This window comes from Leucoraja erinacea, unplaced genomic scaffold (genome assembly GCF_028641065.1).
Source record: "Leucoraja erinacea ecotype New England unplaced genomic scaffold, Leri_hhj_1 Leri_1099S, whole genome shotgun sequence".
NCBI classification, from domain to species: domain Eukaryota; kingdom Metazoa; phylum Chordata; class Chondrichthyes; order Rajiformes; family Rajidae; genus Leucoraja; species Leucoraja erinaceus.
In genome coordinates, this window is record NW_026575340.1 from 10,280 (window position 1) to 33,382 (window position 23,103).

A 23,103-nucleotide genomic window follows, 5' to 3' on the forward strand; every position below is an offset into this window, starting at 1 on the left:
TGAGGGAAGGGAAGAATTGACAAGGGAGTTATGGAGGGAGCGGTCTTTGCGGAAGGCAGATATGGGGGGAGATGGGAAGATGTGGCGAGTGGTGGGGTCACGTTGGAGGTGGCGAAACTGACGGAGGATTACCTTTTGTATGTGACGGCTGGTGGGGTGAAAGGTGAGGACTAGGGGGACTCTGCCCTTGTTGCGAGTGGGAGGATGGGGAGACTGTTGTTTACTACAGCTTGTCCATAACCCGACATGCAGGCAATCTTAACCGTCTAATTTTAACCCTTTTAAGTGCTTTTTAAAATTGTTTTATTGTTTCATTGACGTTGTTTTATTATTCATACATTTGTCGTATTGCTTGTTTTGCAATTTTTAATTATTGACTATTTTTTTTTTCTTTCCTGTAAAGCACCTTGAATTGCTGTTTGCACGAATGGTGCTATACAAATAAACTTGCCTTACCTTGCCTTTAGTTACCAATTATAATAACGCCTTCTTCTCCTTCTGCACGGTACAGTAGCAGACTGGAGACAGTGACTGCTGATGTGTGTTTAACCCTGTGTTCTCATTAAAGACTAGTGTAAAGTACAAGTGTGTTTGATCACTTATTTACAGACACAAAGTGCTGGAGTAACTCAGCGGGACAGACAGCATCTCTGGAGAGGTGGAAAGGATGACTGAAGAAACGACCCGATGCGTTACCCATTCCTTCCAGCATTTTGTCTTTACCTAAACAGCACCTATCCATGTGGCGGTGTGCCAGCAGGCTGGAGGAGCGGGTAAAGGCGTTGCCACAGAGTGAGCAGGTGAAGGGGCGCTGGCCGGTGTGGACTCACCGGGACTCCAGCAGCTTGGCAAGGCGGGTGAAGCCTTCACCACAGGACGGGCAGGGGAAGGTATGGTCACCGCTGTGAGTACGCCGGTGCTGCCACAGGCTGGACATACGGGTGAAATCCTTGCTACACAAAGGGTCTCTCTCCGGTGTGTTTCCACTGGTGCCCCCCCCCAGCCCCCGTGCTCTCTTGTCACAGTGGGAGCAGCTGCTCGCCGGCGTGGGTCCGCCTGTGCTGCCGCAACCCCCGCGAGCTGTCAAACTCCTCACCACAGTACGGACAGTCGTAGGGCGGACCACTGGTGCGCACGTGCTGGTGAGACAGGGCGTGGGAGGCCACGGCAAAGCGCTCTCCACGCACCGGGCTGGGGAAGGGACAGTCGCCGGCGTTCACCCGCTGGTGGTACAGCAGACCGGTGGAGGCAGTGTAGCCCTTGCCGCACTGAGTGCAGGTGTAGAGGCGCTCGCCGGTGTGGGTGCGCTGGTGGTACCGCAGACCGGTGGAGGTGGGTGAAGCCCTTGCCGCACTGGGCGCAGGTGTAGGGGCGCTCGCCGGTGTGGGTGCGCTGGTGCACCAGCAGGCTGCTGGAGGTGGTGAAGCCCTTGCCGCACTGGGCGCAGGTGTAGGGGCGCTCGCCGGTGTGGGTGCGCTGGTGGTAACGCAGGCTGGTGGAGCGGGTGAAGCCCTTGCCGCACTGGGCGCAGGTGTAGGGGCGCTCGCCGGTGTGGGTGCGCTGGTGATGCTGCAGGCTGCTGGAGTGGGTGAAGCCCTTGCCGCACTGGGCACAGGTGTAGGGGCGCTCACTGGTGTGGGTGCGGTGGTGGTCCAGCAGGTGACTGGACTGGGTGAAGCCTCTGCCACACTGGGCACAGGTGTAGGGGCGTTCGCCAGTGTGGGTGCGCTGGTGCTTCTGCAGGCCGTCGAAGCGGGCGAAGCCCTTGCCGCAGTCGCTGCAGGTGTAGGGCCGCTCCCCGGTGTGCAGGAACCTGTGCGATTTCAGTTCCGAGGATGACTTGTAGCCTTTGCCGCAGTCGGAGCAAGTGAAGGGCCTCTCTTCGGAGTGCACGCGGTTGTGGCGCAGCAGGTTGCTGTAGTGGGCGAAGCTCTTGCCGCACGTTGAGCAGACAAAGGGGCGTTCTCCCGTGTGATGCCGCAGATGGATCTCCAGCTGGCTCGGGGCCGGGAAAGTCTTACCACACACGTCGCACTCACAACGCTTCCCCTTATGGTGCCCCATCATGTGGTCCTCCGTCGAAGCTCAGCCCGCACACCGAACAGATGTGGGGGGTCACCGGCACCTTGGCCACCCTCAATGGCCGCTCACGTCCCCGTCTCTCCGTCCACAGTAACGGCTCCTAAACTCTGCACGAGGGGAACACAGAGGGTCAACAAGCTGGCAAACAGGACATTACTAGCACATATTGGGTGCGTTTATGGCGGGGGAAAACGTTATATAATTCTACACGGCACAGTGGCACAGAGGTACAGTTGCTGCCTCACCGCCAGAGACCCGGGTTCTATCCTGACTGCGGGCGGCGGCGCTGAACTTAAACATCGGGAGCCTGGGATCTCTCGATGAGATCGCCAGTGGTGGAGCTCCAACCGGCGCGGCCTTGTTGGCTTCGGAAGCCGCGGTCTTTAGTAAGGGAAGCAGCCGTTCCAGGGTTCCCATGCCGCTGAGAGGATTCTCCCGACGCCGGAGTACAATCATCCTGCGAGAACGGCCTGGAACATCGGGCCTCCTTAAAGGCAACTGTGGAGGCCTCAATAGGCCCGACTATGGGTGGACACGGGATAGGGACTGGACACTTTTTCCTCCCTCATAATGGGAACCATTGTGGGAGGATGTTTTTATGTTTAAATTTCTTTATTATTGTTATGTCTGTATTCTTTCTTTATGTGCTGCATTGGCAAGAAGCATTTCACTAGGTGTATGTGACCATTAAAATAACCTTTGAACCTTTGACTACGGGTGCTGTCTGTGCGGAGTTTGAACGTTCTCCCCTTGACCTGTGTGGGTTTTTACTCTGGGTGCTCCAGTTTCCTCCAACATTTCAAAGACGTTCAGGGTTGTAGATTAATCGGCCTCCGCAAAATTATTAATTTGTCCCTAATGTGCGTAGGATAGTGTTAGTGTACGGGGTGATCGCTGGTCGGTGTGGACTCCACGGGCTGAAAGATCTGTTTCCGCGCTGCATCTCTAAACTAAACTAAACTAAAGAAGGGTCTCGACCCAAAATGTCACACATTCATTCTCTCCACAGATGCTGCCTGACCCGCTGAATTACTCCAGCTCTTTGTGTCTATCTCCTTCACAGATGCTGCCTGACCTCCTGAGTTACTCCAGCACTTTCTCATAGTCATGGTGATACAATGTTGAAAAAGGCCCTTCGGCCCAACTCGCCCACACCAACCAACATGTCCCAGCTACACTAGTCCCACCCGCCTGCTCTTGGTCCATATCACTCCAAACCTGTCCTATCCGCGTACCTGCTAACTGTTTATTAAACTATGGGATAGCCCCAGCCTCACCTCCCTCCTCTGGCAGCTCATTCCATACCCCCACCACCCTTTGTATGAAAATTCACCCCTCAAATTCTTATTAAACCTTCTCCCCTTCAGCTTAAACCCATGTCCTCTGGTTCTCGATTCCCCTATTCTGGGCAAGAGTCTCTGTGCATCTACCCGATCTATTCTCCTCATGATTTTGTACACCTCTACAAGAACACCACTCATCCTCCTGCGCTCCAAGGATTAATGACCCAGCCTACTAAACACTGATGAAGCCGAATTTTAGTTAAAAATATAAGAAGATATTAAATTGGCTTCTGGGCTAGCTTACAGCTTATATTTAGTGTCAAATTAGGCTTGCCTTAGGTTGCGGGGTGTGTGAGATAACATTGTCTCCCAAGTGAAGGAGCTAGAGAGATATCTTTGAAAGTAAGATGCCATAAACCAAATGACCAATGTTTATGGGGGAGGAGGCAATAAAGGAAGAGAGAAATAGACAGTCACATCTTTGTAAACAAATGACCTATGTTTATGAGGGACCAAATGACAGAGGAAGCAGCGAAAAGAGCTAGGGTGGTTTATTTGGAGATAAAACAAATGGACAATGTTTTTAGTATATCTTGTACCATGCAAAATTCTTAAGGGGTTGGACAGGCTAGATGCAGGAAGATTGTTCCCGATGTTAGGGAAGTCCAGGACAAGGGGTCACAGCTTAAGGATAAAGGGGAAATATTTTAAAACCGAGATGAGAAGAACTTTTTTCACGCAGAGAGTGGTGAATCTCTGGAACTCTCTGCCACAGAGGGTAGTTGAGGCCAGTTCATTGGCTATATTTAAGAGAGAGTTAGATGTGGCCCTTGTGGCCAAGGGGATCATGATCATATTGAATGGCGGTGCAGGCTCGAAGGGCCGAATGGTCTACTCCTGCACCTAATTTCTATGTTTCTATGTAGGCTGGATGCAGCCAGTGCTGGGACGTGTGTACCATGTGCTTTAATAAACGCTTTAGTAAAGGTTACATACAGTGTGTCAGACCAAGCACCTTTACAGCCCTTAAAACTAATAATAGCTCAAGCGAGGGAATCTTCCAGCGATTATTCGTTAATAATAAACTAGGCTGAACATCCTCGATTTGAACAGCCCAGGGGAAACCGCGTTTTAAACCCGCCCCCCTCTAAATGGCGCCAAAATCACACACACGGGCTGGGACAGATTTAGAGACACGTTTCAGCTAGGCTTTGCAACATACCTACTACAGTCACTCCGTGATGAGCGCCTGGTCCTCCAGGCGGGATTGGATGGGATGAGGCGAGGGCGAGTGCAGAGATTACAGAGCGGAGCAAGACTGAAGAAGGTTCTCGACCCTCGCTCCACAGATGCTGCTGCACCCGCCCACTGTCATGGCGCTGGCGCTGGCGCAGCGGGGACGCGACTCTGATTGGTCAGACGCAAGCAGGGGGCAGGACCTGGCCTTTGTGACGTCTGGGGGGGGTGGGGGTAGAGCGGAATGTTCTCCCATTGGCCGCTGGCGCTGCCCGTCAGTGGGGAGGGGGCGGACCTTGCTCCTATTGGCCGCTGGCGCTGCCCGTCAGTGAGGGGGGTAGCGGAATCTGCTCCTATTGGCCGCTGGCGCTGCCCGTCAGGGGGTAGAGCGGAATCTGCTCCCATTGGCCGCTGGCGCTGCCCGTCAGTGGGGGGTAGAGCGGATTCTGCTCCCATTGGCCGCTGGCGCTGCCCGTCAGTGGGGAGGGGGCGGGACCTGGGCGCCGGTCACGTGACGCGGGTCCGATACTCCACTCCGATATAGGATCTTTGGACGGGACAAGGCTTTGCTTCCGCTCATCGCTGGCAGATCAGGTGGGAACAGCGTTTATTTCCCCACCCTCTCCTCCCTTCCCTTCCCGAGGGCGATCCGAGGACCCAGAGCCTGAGGTGTGCGGACGGAGGGGGGATGTGAGTGTGTTAGATCTGGGCGCCCTCTGGTCCTCCGACTGTAGCGCACACCTTGCGGCGGGAGGCCGCGGTGCAGCGTCTCTGGTCCTCCGACTGTAGCGCGCACCTTGCGGCGGGAGGCCGCGGTGCAGCGTCTCTGGTCCTCCGACTGTAGCGCACACCTTGCGGCGGGAGGCCGCGGTGCAACGTCTCTGGTCCTCCGACTGTAGCGCGCACCTTGCGGCGGGAGGCCACGGTGCAGCGTCTCTGGTCCTCCGACTGTAGCGCACACCTTAGATAGAATAGATAGATAGAATGTCAAGTCAAGTTTATTCGTCACATACATGCCTTTTATTGTCATTCAAACAACTTGGTTTGAACGAAATTTCGTTTCCTACAGTTTTACATTACAAAAAAAAACCCCCAAGACCCACACGTAACACAGTTTACATAAACATCCATCACAGTGTCTCCAATATATCCTCACTGTGATGGAAGGCAAAGTCTTATTTCGTTGTCCGTTTTTTTTCCACTTTTTTTGTTTTTTTAGTATGTTTTACAGTATGTTTTTTGCGTTTCTTTGTGTATCTTGTGGGGGGTGTGAGGGGGAAACGGCACCTCGGTCGCCTCCTCCGTGGCCTAACAGCGAGGATCGGCGCGGCCTTTCCCAGAGACGCGCCCGGGGCTTCAGCGGCTGGCGCAGAGTGGACTCTCGGCGTGGAGCGGGCGAGCCCTTGCTGGAGGGGAGCGCTCCGTTTCGCTGGCCCGCAGCAGCCTGAAGCCTGAGACGGTCTGCAGAGCTCCAGCTGGCGCGGCATCTACAGCCCGGGATCCCTCGTGGAGGGACCCGGGAGAAGAAGGAGCTTCCACCGCCGGCCGCAGCCAACGTCTACCGCGGACCCGGCATGGACTTACCTTCACCCCTAGAGGGGAGCTCTGACCGCCGGCCCTGCGGTCTGCGGTGCTTCTGGCTGCGGCGCAAATTTTAAATCTTCGACCGCCGGCCTGCGGCCTACACCAACCTCGATGTCTGAAGAAGGGTTTCGCGGTCTCCGGTGGGGAAGAACAGCCGATCCTGGACTGACTCTGGACTCTGGTCCCGACCACGGGGGGAAATGGAGGAGGACTGGCCAATTGCTGTTCCTTCCACCACAGTGATAAATGCTGTGGTGGATGTTTGTGTTACATTTTTATTGTGTATTGTGTGTTCTTTATCATTGTATTGCTGCTGACAAATTCATTTCACTTGCACTTTATTTGCAATGTGACGAATAAAACTGATTGATTGATTGATTGATTATCCCGCGGTCCAGCAGTCCAACTGCAACATAGAGGCTACTGGGGCCATTTAAGCCGCACGTGGCGATGTTAGGCCCGGGCTCCGTGTCCTTTAAACCCCGCGATTCCAGCGGGAGAAGTTGCCGTTGTGGAGCTCAAGAAAGCGGTCTCCCACCAGGGACCTGGAGCTCCCGATGTTCCTGTCCACCGGGCCTGTGGCCGGAGCTTCCGAAGCTCCAAAGTCGGGTCGCAGCCGCGCACCACAACAGCTCCTCCCGCTCCGCGATGTCAGTTCCGCAGGCTCCGCGACTGGAGCCCCAGGTTGGTCCCGGCCGGAGGCCGTCACCGGCTCCACGATGATAGGCCCAACGACACCAGAGACCCGACAGGGAAAAAGTCGGGTCCCCGCACAGGGAGGAGATCAAACGGTTTCTCCCACCCCCCACTATTACACAGCGAAAAAAATAATAAAAACTAGCTCAAGACATACATCTAACAAGACAAAAATTAAAAATAAAAGACAGACGGCTCTAGTCGAGCCGCTGCCGTTAGGCACTGCCACACCCACACGCAGCCATATGCGGCGGGAGGCCGCGGTGCAGCGTCTCTGGTCGTCCGACTGTAGCGTGCACATGGTGGCAGGAGGCCGCGGTGTAACCTGCCCATGTTCCCCACAAACGCCGGCAGGGCAGTTCCGGCAGTCCGCACCGTGACGTCAGGCGTGAGTCATGTGTGTGGCTGGGTATGTCAAGGTGCAGGGTGGGGGTACGTCATGGCGCAGGGCATCCCCCCCTCATCCGCACTCCACCCCCTCCTCTCCATCGCCCCCCTCCCCCTCATTCCCTCCTCTCCATTCCCCTGCCCCCACTCTCACCCCCTGCCCTCCCCTCCCCCTCAAGGACTGTTAATGTTCACGCAGTAGTAATGTCCTGTTTGCCAGCTTGTTGATCCTCTGTGTTCCCCTCCTGCAGGGTTTAGGAGCCGTTGCTGTGGACGGAGAGACGGGGACGTGAGCGGTCATTGAGGGCAGCCAGGGTGCCAGTGAGCCCCCACCCCCTCTGCTCAGTGTGCGGGCGGAGCTTCGATGGAGGACCACATGACGGGGCACAACAAGGAGAAGCGTTATGAGTGCGACGTGTGTGGCAAGGCCTGGCAGAGCCCGAGCCAGCTGGAGACCCACCGGCGGGTGCACACGGGAGAACGCCCCTTCGACTGCTCGGAGTGCGGCAAGAACTTCGCCAGCTACGATAGCCTGCGGCACCACAACCGCGTGCACTCTGGTGAAAGGCCCTTCACCTGCTCTGACTGCGGCAAGAGCTTCAAGACGGCGACTCACCTGAAGATCCACCAGCGGGTGCACACGGGCGAGAAGCCCTATGGCTGCTCCACCTGCGGAAAGAGCTTTGCCCAGTTATCGGGGCTGCGGGAGCACCAGCGGGTGCACAGCAGTGAGCGGCCCTTCACCTGCTCCGACTGCGGCAAAGGCTACAAGTCGTCCATGGTCCTGAAGGTGCACAAGCGCATGCACACCGGGGAGCGGCCCTACACCTGCAGCGACTGCGGCAAGGGCTTCATCCGCTCCAGCTACCTGCTGGAGCACCAGCACACCCACACCGGCGAGCGCCCCTACACCTGCGCCCAGTGCGGCAAGGGCTTCACCCACTCCAGCAACCTGCTGGTGCACCAGCGCACCCACACCGGCGAGCGTCCCTACACCTGCACCCAGTGCGGCAAGGGCTTCACCCAGTCCAATCACCTGCTGTCCCACCAGCACACCCACACCGGCGATCGCCCCTGCACTCGCACCCAAACCAGCAAATGCCCCTACACCTCCAGCAAGAGGCCCTTCGGCTGCTCCGACTGCAGCAAAGGCTTCAAGACGGCGCAGGTCCTGAAGATGCACCGGCGGGTGCACACGTGTGAGAAGCCCCATGGCTGCTCCACCTGTGGCAAAAGCTTTGCCCAGATGTCAGGGCTATGGCAGCACCGGCGGGTGCATAGCAATGAGCGGCCCTTTACCTGCTCCGACTGTGGCAAAGGGTTCAAGTCGTCAACGCACCTGAAGCAACACAGGCGGGTGCACGCCAGCGACCATCCCTTCCCCAGCCCGGTGTGTGGATAGCGCTTTGCCATGGCCTCCCACGCCCTGTCTCACCAGCGTGTGCACACCAGTGGCCAGCCCTACGCATGCCTATACTGCGGTGAGGAGTTTGACAGCTCGCGGGGGTTGCGGCAGCACCGGCATGCCCACGCCGGCGAGCGGCTGCTCCCACTGTGGCAAGCGGTTCAAGAGAGCACAGGGGCTGCGGGAGCACCAGCGGATACACACCAGAGAGAGAGTCCCTTTGTGTGCGTTGAGTGAAGCAAGGGTTTCACCCGCATGTCCAGCCTGTGGCAGCACCGACATACCCACAGCAATGAGCGGGTCGGCGAGTCCTCACCGGCCAGCGCCCCTTCACCTGCCCGCTCTGTGGCAACGCCTTTGCCCAATCCACCAGCCTGCTGGCACACCACCAGGTGGATAGGCGCTGTTTAGATAAACACAAAAATGCTGGAAGGAATGGGCAACGTTTCGGATCGAGACCCTTCTTCAGTCTCATCCCGAAGAGTCACCCATTCCTTCTCTCCAGAGATGCTGCCTGTCCCACTGTTACTCCAGCATTTTGTGTCCTTTTTTTGTAAACCAGCATCTGCAGTTCCTTGGTTTTAAACCATTCTGGTTAACCATCTCTGCACCTTCCCCAAAGCCTCCACATCAGTCCTGTAATGGAGTGACCAGAACTGTATGCAATACTCCAAATGCTACCTGACCAATGTCCCTTAAATCTGCACAAATACATTCCTCTCTAGCGATAGTACGATACTGCAAGGCTCTGTGCTGGGACCGCAGCTATTTACAATATAGATCAATTATTTAGATGAATGGATTCAAAGTAACATTGGCTGATATGCAGATGACACAAAGCTTGGCAGTGTGAACTGTGAAGAGGATGTTATGAGAATGCAGGGTGACTTGGACAGGTTGGATGAGTGGGCAGATTGAAGAACTGCAGCGTAGGTTTACAAGGTTAATTCCCGGGATGGCGGGACTGTCATATGCTGAGCGAATGTAGCGGCTGGACTTGTACACTCTGGAGTTTAGAAGGATGAGAGGAAATCTTATTGAAACATATAACATTATTACGGGTTTGGACATGCTAGAGACAGGAAACATGTTCTCGATGTTGGGGGGAGTCCCAGAACCAGGGGTCACAGTTTAAGAATAAGGGTTAGGCCATTTAGAACGGAGACGAGGAAACATTTTTTCTCACAGAGAGTGGTGAGTCTGGAATTCTCTGCCTCAGAGGGCGGTGGAGGCCGGTTCTCTGGATACTTTCAAGAGAGAGCTAGATAGTGCTCTTAAAGATAGCGAAGTCAGGGGATATGGGGAGAAGGCAGGAACTGGGTACTGTTTGGAGATGATCAGCCATGATCACATTGAATGGCGGTGCTGGCACAAAGGGTCATATGGCCTACTCCTGCACCTATTGTCTATTGTCTCTCTCTCCCCTTCCCCACACTCTCCCCTCTCCCTCCATTCTCTCTCCACATCTACTCGTACAGAATTACTCTCCACCCCACCCTCCCATGCCCCCCCTGCTCTCACACACTTCCTCGCTTGCTCCCTGTCTGTCCCACACACAACCTCGACACCCTTTCCCTCCAGTGCCCCTCCCATGCAGAAATAAATAACCCCCCCTCCCCACGTCCCCTTCACCACTCTCCCACACCCCCTCTCCATGTCCCACACATCTCTCACACACACACTCCCTCCCTTGTTCTCCCTCACACACACTCTCTCTTTCTCACTCGCACTCCCTATCTCTCATGCACACACACTTTCTCTCACACTCCCCCTCTATCTTGTTCTCTTTCTCGCATGCACTCCCTCACTCCTTCTCTACACTCCTCCCTCTCTCTCTGACACTCCCTCTCTCTCTCTCTCACACTCCCTCTCTCTCTCACACACTCCCTCTCTCTCTCACACACACTCTCTCTCTCACACACACACACACACTCTCACTCTCACACACACTCTCTCTCTCACACACACACTCTCTCTCTCACACACACTCCCCGTCTCACACTCTCACACTCCCCGTCTCTCTCTCACACACACTGTCTCTCTCACACACACACTCCCCGTCTCACTCTCACACACACTCTCTCACTCTCACACACCCTCTCTCTGTCACTCCCTGTCTCTCCTGCTCTCTCACACACGCACTCTCTCTCCCTGTATCTAGACTAGGCGTGCATTTCACCCTACACTTGCGCTCGTTCCGCAAAGGCCTGCTGGATCTCCCGGTTGCCAACCACTTTAACTCCCCTTCCCACTCCCACACTGATCTTTGTGTCCTGGGCCTCCTCCATTGCCAGAGTGAGGTGACACGCAAACTGGAGGAAGAGCAGGGTCCAGACCCGACACGTCGCCCGTCCATTCCCCTCCAAAGTGCCGGTAGAACTCAGCAGGTCAGCCATCTGTGGTGGAAACGGATAGAGAAATGTTCCTAATATAAGCCCTCCTTGGCCCTGTCGAGGAGCAGACAAACGTAAAGGCATTTTAAAGTGTTTTTTTAAATAAAGTCTTGACGCATTTGTGCCTTACGTAACAATTGTTAATTAAAGCAAGTTTTTCCTGACCTCGCTGTGTTCTTCGGAATTCTTCAGAATTCATATTGTGCTATCAATAATGAAAGAAAATGCCAGAAATGATAAGAAATTATTCTCGCCTCCATTCATATCTGTAGCCGTCGGGCAGTCGTACACCTGCGCAGTACTTCAAAGATACAGAGCTGCCAACTCTCACGCATTTCGCCCAATTCTCACGCTGATCACAACATTTCTCACGCTCTGTCGTGAGACATTCTGTGATCAACGAGAATTTTAAAACTAATATCAACTCATGGGGGGTGTTGGAGAGCGGGGCGGAGGGAGGGAGGGATGAAAGTAGAAGAAGTGTCGGGGCGGATGGGGAGCTGGAGCTGGCGAGTGTTTGCCGGGCTGGCGAGTCGCTCGCTGCAGCTCCAGCCATGGAGCAGCCTCAGTGCAAGAGTCCCGGGCCATCGGAAGTGTTGCACCACTGCCTGCGGGTTGTGCAAAAAACTACAAAACAGAATTGGTACGGTACGTTAGTCCCTGGTGAGATAAGAGTTTACAGACCTAATGGCCTCTGGGAAGAAACTCCGTCTCATCCTCTCTGTTTTCACAGCATGACAGCGGAGGCGTTTGCCTGACCGTAGCAGCTGGAACAGTCTGTTGCTGGGGTGGAAGGGGTCCCCCATAATGTTGCTGGCTCTGGATCTGCACCTTCTGATATATAGGTCATGCAGGGGGGGCGAGTGTAGTTCCCATAGTGCGTTTGGCCAAACACACTACTCTCTGCAGAGCCTTCTTGTCCTCCGTGCAATATTTTATTTTTATTTTCAAAATAGACTTTATTCGAGAAATAAATATATATAATACGTGATCTTTACAAAACTCCATCCAACATTCTCGGAGGCTATACGTACATATAATAGTTTTCCCAAATCACAAATATAGTACAATAATAATAATAATAATAATAATCTGTTGCAGTTCAGAACTTATTTGTTGTCAGGTCAAGTCAAGTTTATTTGTCACATACACATACGAGATGTGCAATGAAATGAAAGTGGCAATGCTCGCGGACTTTTGTGCAAAAAGACAAACAATCAAACAAACTATAAACATAATCATAAACACACATATACCTATACATAATAAATAATGGAAGGAAAAACGTTCAGTAGAGTTAGTTCCTGGTGAGATAGGCGTTTACAGTCCGAATGGCCTCTGGGAAGAAACTCCTTCTCAACCTCTCTGTTCTCACCGCATGGCAACGGAGGCATTTGCCTGACCGTAGCAGCTGGAACAGTCCGTTGCAGGGGTGGAAGGGGTCTCTCATGATATTGTTGGCTCTGGAGTTGCACCTCCTGATGTATAGTTCCTGCAGGGGGGCAAGTGAAGTTCCCATAGTGTGTTCGGCCGAACGCACTACTCTCTGCAGAGCCTTCTTTTCCTTGGCAGAGCAATTCCCAAACCAGATGGTAATGTTCCGGGACAAGATGCTTTCCACCGCCGCTGCGTAGAAGCACAGGAGGATCCTCGGAGACGCTCTGAATTTCCTCAATTGCCTGAGGTGGTAAAGGCGCTGCCTTGCCTTACTCACGAGTGCTGAGGCGTGTGATGCCCATGTCATATCCTCGGAGATGTGGACTCCCAGATATTTAAAACAGTTCACCCTATCCACAGGATCCCCATTTATCCTCAATGGAGTGTACGTCTTCGGCGATGTGCCCTCCTAAAGTCCATGATCAGCCCTTCGTTTTTTTGATGTTCAAGAGGAGGCTGTTATCCTGGCACCAGAGTGCTAGATCAGCCACCTCCTCCCGATAGGCCTTCTCATCGTTGTCTGAGATCAGGCCCACCACCACAGTGCCATCAGCAAACTTAATTATTGAGTTAGAGCTGATCCGAGCCACACAATCATGTGTGTACAGGGAGTACAATAGGGGGCTGAGGACGCAACCCTGGGGCGATCCTGTGCTCAGGGTGAGGGACTTTGATGTATTCCCTCCCATCTTGACTACCTGTGGCCTGGCGGTGAGAAAGTGCAGGACCCAGGCACACAGGAAGGTGTTGAGCCCCAATTCCATTAGCTTCCCGGCTAGTCAGGTGGGGACTATCGTGTTGAAGGCTGAACTGTAGTCTATGAACAGCATCCTCACGTAGCCCCCCTTCTGGCTGTCCAGATGGGAGAGAGCGGTGTGCAAGACCTGGGAGACTGCATCGTCCGTGGATCTGTTTAGACGGTATGCGAACTGCAACGGGTCCATGTTCCGAGGGAGGAAGGCGCAGATGTGATTCTTCACCAGCCTCTCAAAGCAATTCATGACTACCGAGGTAAGGGCCACCGGACGGTAATCATTCAGACAGGCTGGGGAGGCATTTTTAGGTACCGGTACAATGATAGATATTTTGAAACTGGCAGGGACCACGGACTTGTCCATGGAGAGATTGAATAATGTAGTGAGCACTGGAGCTAGCTGCGTAGCACAGGACTTGAGTACTCGCCCCGAGATGCCATCGGGGCCTGCAGCTTTTCTCGTGTTCACCTGTGTCAGTGCCCTCCTCACGTCGTGCTCGGACAGCGAGAATGTGTGCATATTCCTCCCTTCAGCTTCGGTAGCCAGCCCGCTGTCGGTATTGTCGATAGTCGGCAGACCTGGAGTGGTGTTGCCCCTCTCGAAATGAGCGTAGAAGGAGTTCAGGTCGTCAGCTAGGGAGGTGCCGGCACTTGCGGATGAGGGAGGGGTGCTCCGGTAGTTGGTTACAATCCGTAGCCCCTGCCACAGGCTTCTGGTGTCCTGCTGCTCCATCTGTAACTCCATCTTGTCTCTGTACCTTCTCTTTGCGTCCTTCACCGCCCTTCGCAGTCGGTAGGACTCTGCCTTGTAGACGTCCATGTTTCCTGATGTCAGGCCCGAGTTGCAGGCAGTGGTGCGAGCATTCAGGGCCACACAAACAGACCTGTCTACCCAGGGTTTTTGGTTCGGAAAGGTGCTTACCCTTACCGTGGGGACGATGTTGTCGGTTACTGTTGCGATGAAGTCCGTGACTGCTTCCGCAAACTCACTGACGTCACTGGAACTTGCTTCGAACATATTCCAGTCGATATCACTTAGTGCATCTTGCAGCATGGCCTCTGACTGGTCGGACCACCGCTTTACGTCCCTCGTCTCTACCGCTTCTCGAACTATCCTCTGTTTATACTCCGGCAACAGGAAAAAATGGCAGCGTGGTCAGATTTTCCTAGGGGAGGGAGTGAAACGGCCTTGTAGCCTTTCCTGAATGGTGTTTAGCAGTGGTCCAAAGTTCTCTCCCCCCTGGTGGCACGCGTGATGTGTTGGTAGAAAGTCGGCATGACCTTCTTGAGATTTGATTTATTAAAATCTCCAGCCACCACCATAGCCGCATCCGGGTACTTGTTTTGATGTCGACATAGCACATCGTGTAGGGCCGATAGTGCCACGTTGGTGTCCGCCTGCGGTGGAATGTAGACGGCTGTGACGATCACTGAGCCAAACTCCCGGGGAAGGTAGAATGGGCGGCATGAGATTGTCAGGTGCTCCAGCCCGGCGAGCAGGAACGGGAAAGCATCTTGATATTTCCAGGGTTGCACCAGTTGTTATTGGTCATGAAGCAGACTCCTCCACCCTTGGATTTCCCAGATGCTTCTGTTCTGTCAGCACGGTGGACAGTGAAGGACTCGGTTGGGCAGATTACCTGATCCGGAATCAGTGAGGTCAGCCAGTCGTGTTTAATCGCAACAATGAGCTTGATAGTCCCCTTTCAACGTAAGGGAGTCATAGTTACTCCCGCCTAAAAGGAGAAGTGACTTCAAAGTACACTTCCCCTTCCACCCTACACCCCCCCACCCCCCCCTCCTTTCTGGTTTTACCAGTTCCACAGTTCTCCACAATTGTTTGTCTCTTCAGATCACACCTTCCTGAACCAACATAGAAACATAGAAACATAGAAATTAGGTGCAGGAGTAGGCCATTCGGCCCTTCGAGCCTGCACCGCCATTCAATATGATCATGGCTGATCATCCAACTCAGTATCCCGTACCTGCCTTCTCTCCATACCCTCTGATCCCCTTGGCCACAAGGGCCACATCTAACTCCCTCTTAAATATAGCCAATGAACTGGCCTCAACTACCCTCTGTGGCAGAGAGTTCCAGAGATTCACCACTCTCTGTGTGAAAAAAGTTCTTCTCATCTCGGTTTTAAAGGATTTCTCCCTTATCCTTAAGCTGTGACCCCTTGTCCTGGACTTCCCCAACATCGGGAGCAATCTTCCTGCATCTAGCCTGTCCAACCCCTTAAGAATTTTGTAAGTTTCTATAAGATCCCCTCTCAATCTTCTAAATTCTAGAGAGTATAAACCAAGTCTATCCAGTCTTTCTTCATAAGACAGTCCTGACATCCCAGGAATCAGTCTGGTGAACCTTCTCTGCACTCCCTCTATGGCAATAATGTCCTTCCTCAGATTTGGAGACCAAAACTGTACGCAATACTCCAGGTGTGGTCTCACCAAGACCCTGTACAACTGCAGTAGAACCTCCCTGCTCCTATACTCAAATCCTTTTGCTATGAAAGCTAACATACCATTCGCTTTCTTCACTGCCTGCTGCACCTGCATACCTACTTTCAACGACTGGTGTACCATGGCACCCAGGTCTCGTTGCATCTCTCCTTCTCCTAATCGGCCACCATTTAGATAATAGTCTACTTTCCTGTTGTTGCCACCAAAGTGGATAACCTCACATTTATCCACATTATACTGCATCTGCCATGCATTTGCCCACTCACCCAGCCTATCCAAGTCACCTTGCAGCCTCCTAGCATCCTCCTCACAGCTAACACTGCCCCCCAGCTTCGTGTCATCCGCAAACTTGCAGATGTTGCATTCAATTCCCTCATCCAAATCATTAATAGTGGGACCCGTTGGGTCCCAGCATCACACGGGAGGGCTGGTCACCAATGCAATATTCCACCTCTCCACCAATTCCAATATTGCCCGCCAGTGGGGGGGGGGTGTCTGTTGCGCTAGCATGGGTGTTGCGGGCCGAGGGTACTGGTTTCCAGAGGGCTAGTATAGACATTGTGGGCCGAATGGATTCTTGAGCTCGCAGCCAACTGTTGCAACGATTTTAAAAGCCAAGGCGAGGCAAACAATTGGGCTGCAGCCACCTGACAACCAAAATTCATTTTATGAACACAAACTTTTTTTAAAAGGCGAGGCAAACAAATGGGCTGCAGCCACACCTGACAACCAAAATTCATTTTGTGAACACAAACTTTACAGCCGCATCAAGGGGACTCACCGTGGAGTGCCCGTGCGTTCAGTGTTATTCGCAGCCCAGAGAGCCGTGACCCTCTCGCTTCCTGGGTCTGGCAAAGACTGACTGAGGCATGACAATTCCGGGTTTTATAGTCCCGCCCCCTGCCGCCAGCGGGGGCAGCAGAGAGAATGGGGATTTTTTTTAAAACATTAATCTCTCTCTGATTTTTCATCGATAGGAAAAATCCTTTGTTCCAGGAAGGCGGAGGTGGTCTCTGAGCGAGGTGTCCAAAAATGACGGCCGTAGGTTGCGGCGCTCTCTCGGAAATCGCACCACAGTGGGCCAAAAGCGGTCAAGATCAGACTTTTAGTAATATAGATAAATATAGGCAATATTTATGGCTTATGTTCCTTATATCTTATAGGCAAAAAAAATAAAGACAAATATAATTGCCTTTATGGCTTATGTACATCATGAGAACTGCTGTACATCATGAGTTGCTTTAAATCAAAGTTGCTTCTGATCCATGAGGAACTTTGAAATCTATTATCTCTATCTTGCCACTCACACACAGAAACACACACATACCGTTTGTTCCCCCACAACACTGATTAAACCAAAGATCAAAGGTATTTTATTAGTCACATTCACAACCGAGATGTAATGAAGTGAAATGCTTTTTGCCATTTTGCAGCACACAAAAAAAGAATACAGACATAACACCAATGAGAATCTTAAACACAAAGAACATCCCCCCACAATGGCTCCCACCATGAGGGAAGGCACAAAGTCCAGTCCCCAACCCCAGTTCACCCATAGTCGGGCCTCTACGGAGGCCCAATGTTCCTGGCCGTTCTCGCCAGGTGGTGGTGCTCCGGCGTCGGGAGAGTCCTCACAGCGGCATGGGAAACCTGGAATGGCCGCCTCCGTACTGGAGGCCATGGCTTCCGAAGCAGACAAGGCCGCGCCAGATGGAGCTCCACAACTGGCGATCTCGTAGCGAGATCCCAGGCTCCTGGCGTAAAGTTCGGCGCCGCCGCCCGCACCACAGTCCTGCAGCTCCGCGATGTTGTTCCCGGCGGTCTCTGCTCACCGGAGCTCCAGCGCGGCGACTCAGGCAAGGCATCGCCCGCTCCACGATAGCGCTCCAGCGCTGTGCCACCGCCGAAGCCGAGGTTCTGGGCGATCCGCAGCAGGAAATGCCGCTCCATGCCCGCTGGTAGGCCGCGAGGACGGGTCGAAGCTGCAGCCCGGAGAAAAGCTGCCTCTCCGACCAGGTAGGGACCTTGAAAGGCAGTTTCCCCCTCCCCCCCACACAAAAAAGTCTAGACCTCCAAACAAGTGCGTTCAGTGTTATTCACCCGTGCGTTCAGTGTTATTCGCAGCCCAGAGAGCCGTGACCCTCTCGCTTCCTGGGTTTGGCAAAGACTGACTGAGGCATGACAATTCCGGGTTTTATAGTCCCTCCCCCTGCCGCCAGCGGGGGCAGCAGAGAGAATGGGGAATTTTTTTAAAACATTAATAACTCTCTGATTTTTCATCGATAGGAAAAATCCTTTGTTCCAGGAAGGCGGAGGGGGTCTCTGAGCGAGGTGGCCAAAAATGACGGCCGTAGGTTGCGGCGCTCTCTCGGAAATCGCACCACCACAGTGGGCCAAGATCAGACTTTTAGTAATATAGATAAATATAGGCAATATTTATGCCTTATGTTCCTTATATCTCAGATTCAGATTCAGATTCAGCTTCAATTTAATTGTCATTGTCAGTGTACAGTACAGAGACAACGAAATGCATTTATCTAATTGGCAAAAAATATAAAAGCAAATATAATTGCCTTTATGGCTTATGTACATCATGAGAACGGCTCATGTACATCATGAGTTGCTTTAAATCAAAGTTGCTTCTGATCCATGAGGAACTTTGAAATCTATTATCTCTATCTTGCCACTCACACAGAAACACTCATACCGTTCCACCACAACACTGATTAAACCAAAGATCATAGAATGCATATGGTCCAGAGACCTTTCATTGCGCATTGTCGCTCATTTTAGAAGCAGTTTCCCTTTTTTTTTACAGCACCTTATCAATCAATCAATCAATCAATCAACCTTTATTGTCATCTTGCAAGCAACAGTTGTACAGTGCAAAATGAAAAGACGTTTCCCAGGGAATAGCGGAGCATCGCACATGAAATTTAAAACATTTCACACATAATAACACTAAAAACATCTTGTGCCTGATGGAACAGTATAAATAGTTAAAAGCAGGTAAAAACACAACGTTAAAATACAATAAAACCAATCATAAAAAATGTCCGGGGCAGCTGATTTGAGTGGCCAGTGCCAGTTATTAAAGTGGCCAGTGCCAGTTATTAAAGTGTCCGTGCCAAGCCGCAGAATCAGGTGACTGTGAGTACAGAGTGCTTTATTTATTATAAACAAATATCATAATGGTCTAAGACCAAGATGAACTCCTGCAAAATCCAATGGACTGACGTGGATTAAACTGCGAGAGGTATAACGGAGTCTTATTCCTAAAGTGGCGGAAGTTCCATTACGTGCCACACGTCAGTCCATTGGATTTCGTAGGAGTGGTCTATCTTGCTCCTCTAGCATCTTTGGTGCACAGTAACTCTATTTTTCATTTGTAAATCAGGGGAGAGCGCGAACGCAGTCCCCCACTACCACAAATTTTGCAGTCGAGTATCCCGCATTTGGGGACATCGCAGGCGTCAGCACACCCGAAGTGCAATGGGATAGCCTCGTCCTGGGAGAACCTTTTTTTTTTTTTTTTTTTTTTTTTTTTTTATTTCAAAATAGACTTTATTCATTGATAAATATATACAATTCCTGAACCATTCAAACAAACAAAATTCATCCGACATTTTCGGAGACTATACAAGTTTTTTCAGTACAATTTTTTTACATTTTTCAAATTTCACCAAACAGTCCCCCACCCGTGCCACTCTGTGGCCCCCTGGCGTGGGATACCTTCCCTTAATTTAATTTGAGGGGCGTCTCCACCATACCGTGCCCCCCATGTCCAGCAGCGGAAGGACCCTAGATTGTGGCCCTCCCCCACCGAGCCTTGGCGTTGGCTGCACCAAGCTTCAGCGAGTCCCTTAGCACGTACTCCTGCAGTCTGCAGTGGGCCAGTCGGCAACATTCCCTGACGGACATCTCGCTCTGCTGGGAGAACCACCTTGGTGATCATGGTGTCTCCCCTGCCAGGTAAGTATGCTAGAATATCGTTGCTCCTCCCAGCCAACCTCTACCATTACTCTTTCAAGTCAGTACGAGCCAGTTTTAACATCTTATATTGCACTTGATTGCCGAAAACAGAAAAAAGGACATATTTTCGCCTTTCATTTCTCGTTTTGCCTCTGATCTTTTTCACATTTGCCCGCTTTTCCCTGCTACTCGCTTCATTTGCATTTCTTCCTTAAAAGGAAGCAGCTTTTGCCAAATTGCCGCCGACTTGCAGTTACTGAGCATCGCCTCTGGGTGGCAGTCTGCTCCACCGCCAGCATTTCATTCACCGAAGTTAGATGCAAATGCTGGAGTAACAATTTAGCTGGTTGTCAGGCAGCATCTCTGGAGGGAAGGAATAGGCGACGTTTCAGGGCGAGACCCTTCGTTCCACAGATGCTGCCTCGCCCACTGAGTTTCTCCACCATTTTTGTCTACCTTCGATTTTCCAGCATCTGCAGTTCCTTCGTATACAAAATGCTGGAGTAACTTTGCTGGTCAGGCAGCATCTCTGGAGAGAAGGAATAGGCGACGTTTCGGATCGAGACCCTTCTTCAGACTGAAAGTAACTGCGGAAGGCAGAAAGGGTGGAGATGGAAAGCAAAGATCTCCTCTATAATCTTTGATGGAAAAATGTGATTAGTGGTGGGCAAACCTTAGGAGATGACGGAACTGTTGGAGGCTAATATATTGGATGAGGAGACGAGGGTGGGGGGGGTTAAGTGAAAGGTGAGGACAAAAGGAACTATGTCCTTGTTGCATCTGGGAGGAGGGACAGCGAACATTGAATTCTCTAATTTATAACTCAAAATGAGTCGAGTGTGTTTTATTGTCATGTGTCCCAGATAGGACAATTAAATTCTTACTTGCTGCAGCACAACAGAATATTCTAAACAAAGTACATAATGGGAAAAGAAAAAAAGTTCAGAGTGCATATATACACATGCGCAAAAATATAGTGCAATATTTTATTTTTATTTTCAAAATAGACTTTATTCGAGAAATAAATATATACAATACGTGATCTTTACAAAACTCCATCCAACATTCTCGGAGGCTATACGTACATATAATAGTTTCCCCAAATCACAAATATAGTACAATAATAATAATAATCTGTTACAGTTCAGAACTTATTTGTTGTCGTGTTTAATCGCAACATTGAGCTTGATAGTCCCCTTTCAATGTAAGGGAGTCATAGTTACTCCCGCCTAGGAGGAGAAGTGACTTCTAAGTACACTTCCCCCTCTACCCTACACCGCCCCCCCCCCCCCCCCCTTCCTTTCTGGTTTTACCAGTTCCACAGTTCTCACAGTGGCAGAGAGTCATGTCCTAAAGTCGGTATACCCGGTTGTTCTAAAAACCTGTGCGGACCAACTGGCTGGAGTTTTTACAGACATGTTTAACCTGTCACTACTGAGGTCTGAGGTTCCCACCTGCTTCATAAGGGCATCAATTATGCCAGTGCCCAAGACGATGGAAATTATTGTTGACTTCAGGAAGATCAGAGGGGGCAGACATACCCACATCCATATAAACGGGACTGAGGTGGAGCGCGTCTCCAACTACAAATTCCTCGGGGTACACATCTTGGAGGATCTGTCCTGGTCCCTCAACACCTCCAAGCTGATCAAAAAGGCGCAGCAGCGCCTTTACTTCCTGAGGAGGCTCAAGAAAGCCCACCTGTCCCCCCAGATCCTGACCACCATTTACCGCTGTACCATCGAAAGCATCCTGACCACCTGCTTCACGGTATGGTACAGCAGTTGCACCGTAGCGGACAGGAAGGCACTACAACGGGTGGTGATAACCGCGCAGTACATCATCGGTGCCCCGCTCCCTGCCATGGATGCCCTCCACCGAAAACGGTGTCTGAGACGGGCTGGGAAGATCATTAAAGACCCCTCCCACCCCAACCATGGACTGTTTGCCCTCCTCCCATCAGGGAGGCGGTACAGGAGCCTCAGGTCTCGTACCAGTAGGATGAGGAACAGCTTCTACAATAATACCATCACATTGCTGAACTCGGAGTCCCGCCGATAGACTTCTCCGGTCTCTCCATCCACATTGTTTGATTATTGTTTGATTATTCTGTATTTTTATTTTTATTTCTATATTGCACTATACTACGGACTGACGCTAAACTGCATTTCGTTGTACCCATACTTGTATTTGTGCAATGACATTAAAGTTGAATTGAATTGAATTGAATTGAAAAAAAAAAGAGTAAGGTGACGTGCCTCAATGACTACCGACCTGTGGCACTAACGCCTGTGTTGATGAAGTGCTTCGAGAGGTTGATCATGGCGAAAATCATCTCCTACCTTGACAAAAACCTGGACCCACTGCAGTTTGCTTCCCGCCACAACAGATCAACGGTGGATGCCATCTCGCTGGCCCTCCACTCCACCCTGGACCACTTGGACAACAAAAACTCATATATCAGGCTGTTATTCATCGATTACAGTTCGGCATTTAATACTATCATCCCCTCCAAGCTGGATACCAAACTCGCATAACTGGGTCTCTGCGCATCCCTCTGCAATTGGATCCTCGACTTCCTCATCCACAGACCACAGTCTGTTCGTATTGGTGGAAATGTGTCAGACTCGATAACAATCAGCACGGGAGCACCTCAAGGCTGCGCGCTCAGCCCCCTGCTGTACTCACTCTATACTCATAACTGCGTAGCCGGTCATAGTGCGAACTCCATCATCAAGTTCGCTGACGACACTACTGTTGTGGGACGTATCACTGATGGGGATGAGTCTGAGTATATAAGAGAGATTGAGCAACTGTCCATATGGTGCCAGCACAATAACCTGGCCCTCAACACCAGCAAAACCAAGGAACTGATTATAGACTTTGGAAGGAGTAGGATGGGGATGCACAGTCCCGTTTATATCAACGGGTCAATGGTTGAAAGGGTCAAGAGCTTCAAATTCCTGGGTGTGCACATTCCTGAAAAACTTTCCTGGTTCGAAACACTGATGCAATTATCAAGAAAGCACATCAGAGCCTCTACTTCCTGAGAAGATTACGGAGAGTCGGTTTGTCAAGGAGGACTCTCTCTAACTTCTACAGGTGCACAGTAGAGAGCATGCTGACCGGTCGCATCGTGGCTTGGTTCGGCAACTTGAGCGTCCTGTAGTCTATCATCGGCTCTGACCTTCTTTCCATCGAGGGGATTTATCGAAGTCGCTGCCTCAAAAAGTATCATCAAAGACCCACACCATCCTGGCCACACACTCATCTCCCTGCTACCTTGAGGTAGAAGGTACAGGAGCCTGAAGACTGCAACGACCAGGTTCAGGAATATCTACTTCCCCACAGCCATCAGGCTATTAAACCTGGCTCGGCCAAAACATTAATTGTTATTTGCCATTATTTGTT

General features: G+C 51.6%; 2 protein-coding genes, 1 long non-coding RNA gene and 1 pseudogene across 3 annotated transcripts; 1 reads left to right on the forward strand and 3 right to left on the reverse strand.

Annotated features, from left to right (window-relative positions):
* Positions 1 to 286: 286 nt before the first annotated feature.
* Positions 287 to 4,760, reverse strand: LOC129715290 (zinc finger protein 239-like). The gene is made up of 2 exons (XM_055665151.1): positions 4,588 to 4,760; positions 287 to 2,189 (listed from the first exon to the last, which is right to left on the reverse strand). The coding sequence occupies exon 2, from the start codon at positions 2,065 to 2,067 to the stop codon at positions 1,093 to 1,095; it is 975 nt and encodes a 324-aa protein (XP_055521126.1). The 5' UTR covers positions 2,068 to 2,189; positions 4,588 to 4,760; the 3' UTR covers positions 287 to 1,092.
* A 328-nt stretch (positions 4,761 to 5,088) lies between these two features.
* On the forward strand, positions 5,089 to 10,484 carry LOC129715288 (zinc finger protein 239-like). The gene is made up of 2 exons (XM_055665150.1): positions 5,089 to 5,195; positions 7,520 to 10,484. The coding sequence occupies exon 2, from the start codon at positions 7,633 to 7,635 to the stop codon at positions 8,668 to 8,670; it is 1,038 nt and encodes a 345-aa protein (XP_055521125.1). The 5' UTR covers positions 5,089 to 5,195; positions 7,520 to 7,632; the 3' UTR covers positions 8,671 to 10,484.
* Positions 10,485 to 19,094: 8,610 nt separating this feature from the next.
* LOC129715289 (uncharacterized) lies at positions 19,095 to 20,599 on the reverse strand. Its single transcript, XR_008726476.1, has 2 exons — positions 19,661 to 20,599; positions 19,095 to 19,238 (listed from the first exon to the last, which is right to left on the reverse strand). It is a non-coding gene; the product is annotated as an uncharacterized LOC129715289 (long non-coding RNA).
* On the reverse strand, positions 19,115 to 19,302 carry LOC129715291 (U1 spliceosomal RNA; annotated as a pseudogene).
* Positions 20,600 to 23,103: the final 2,504 nt, after the last annotated feature.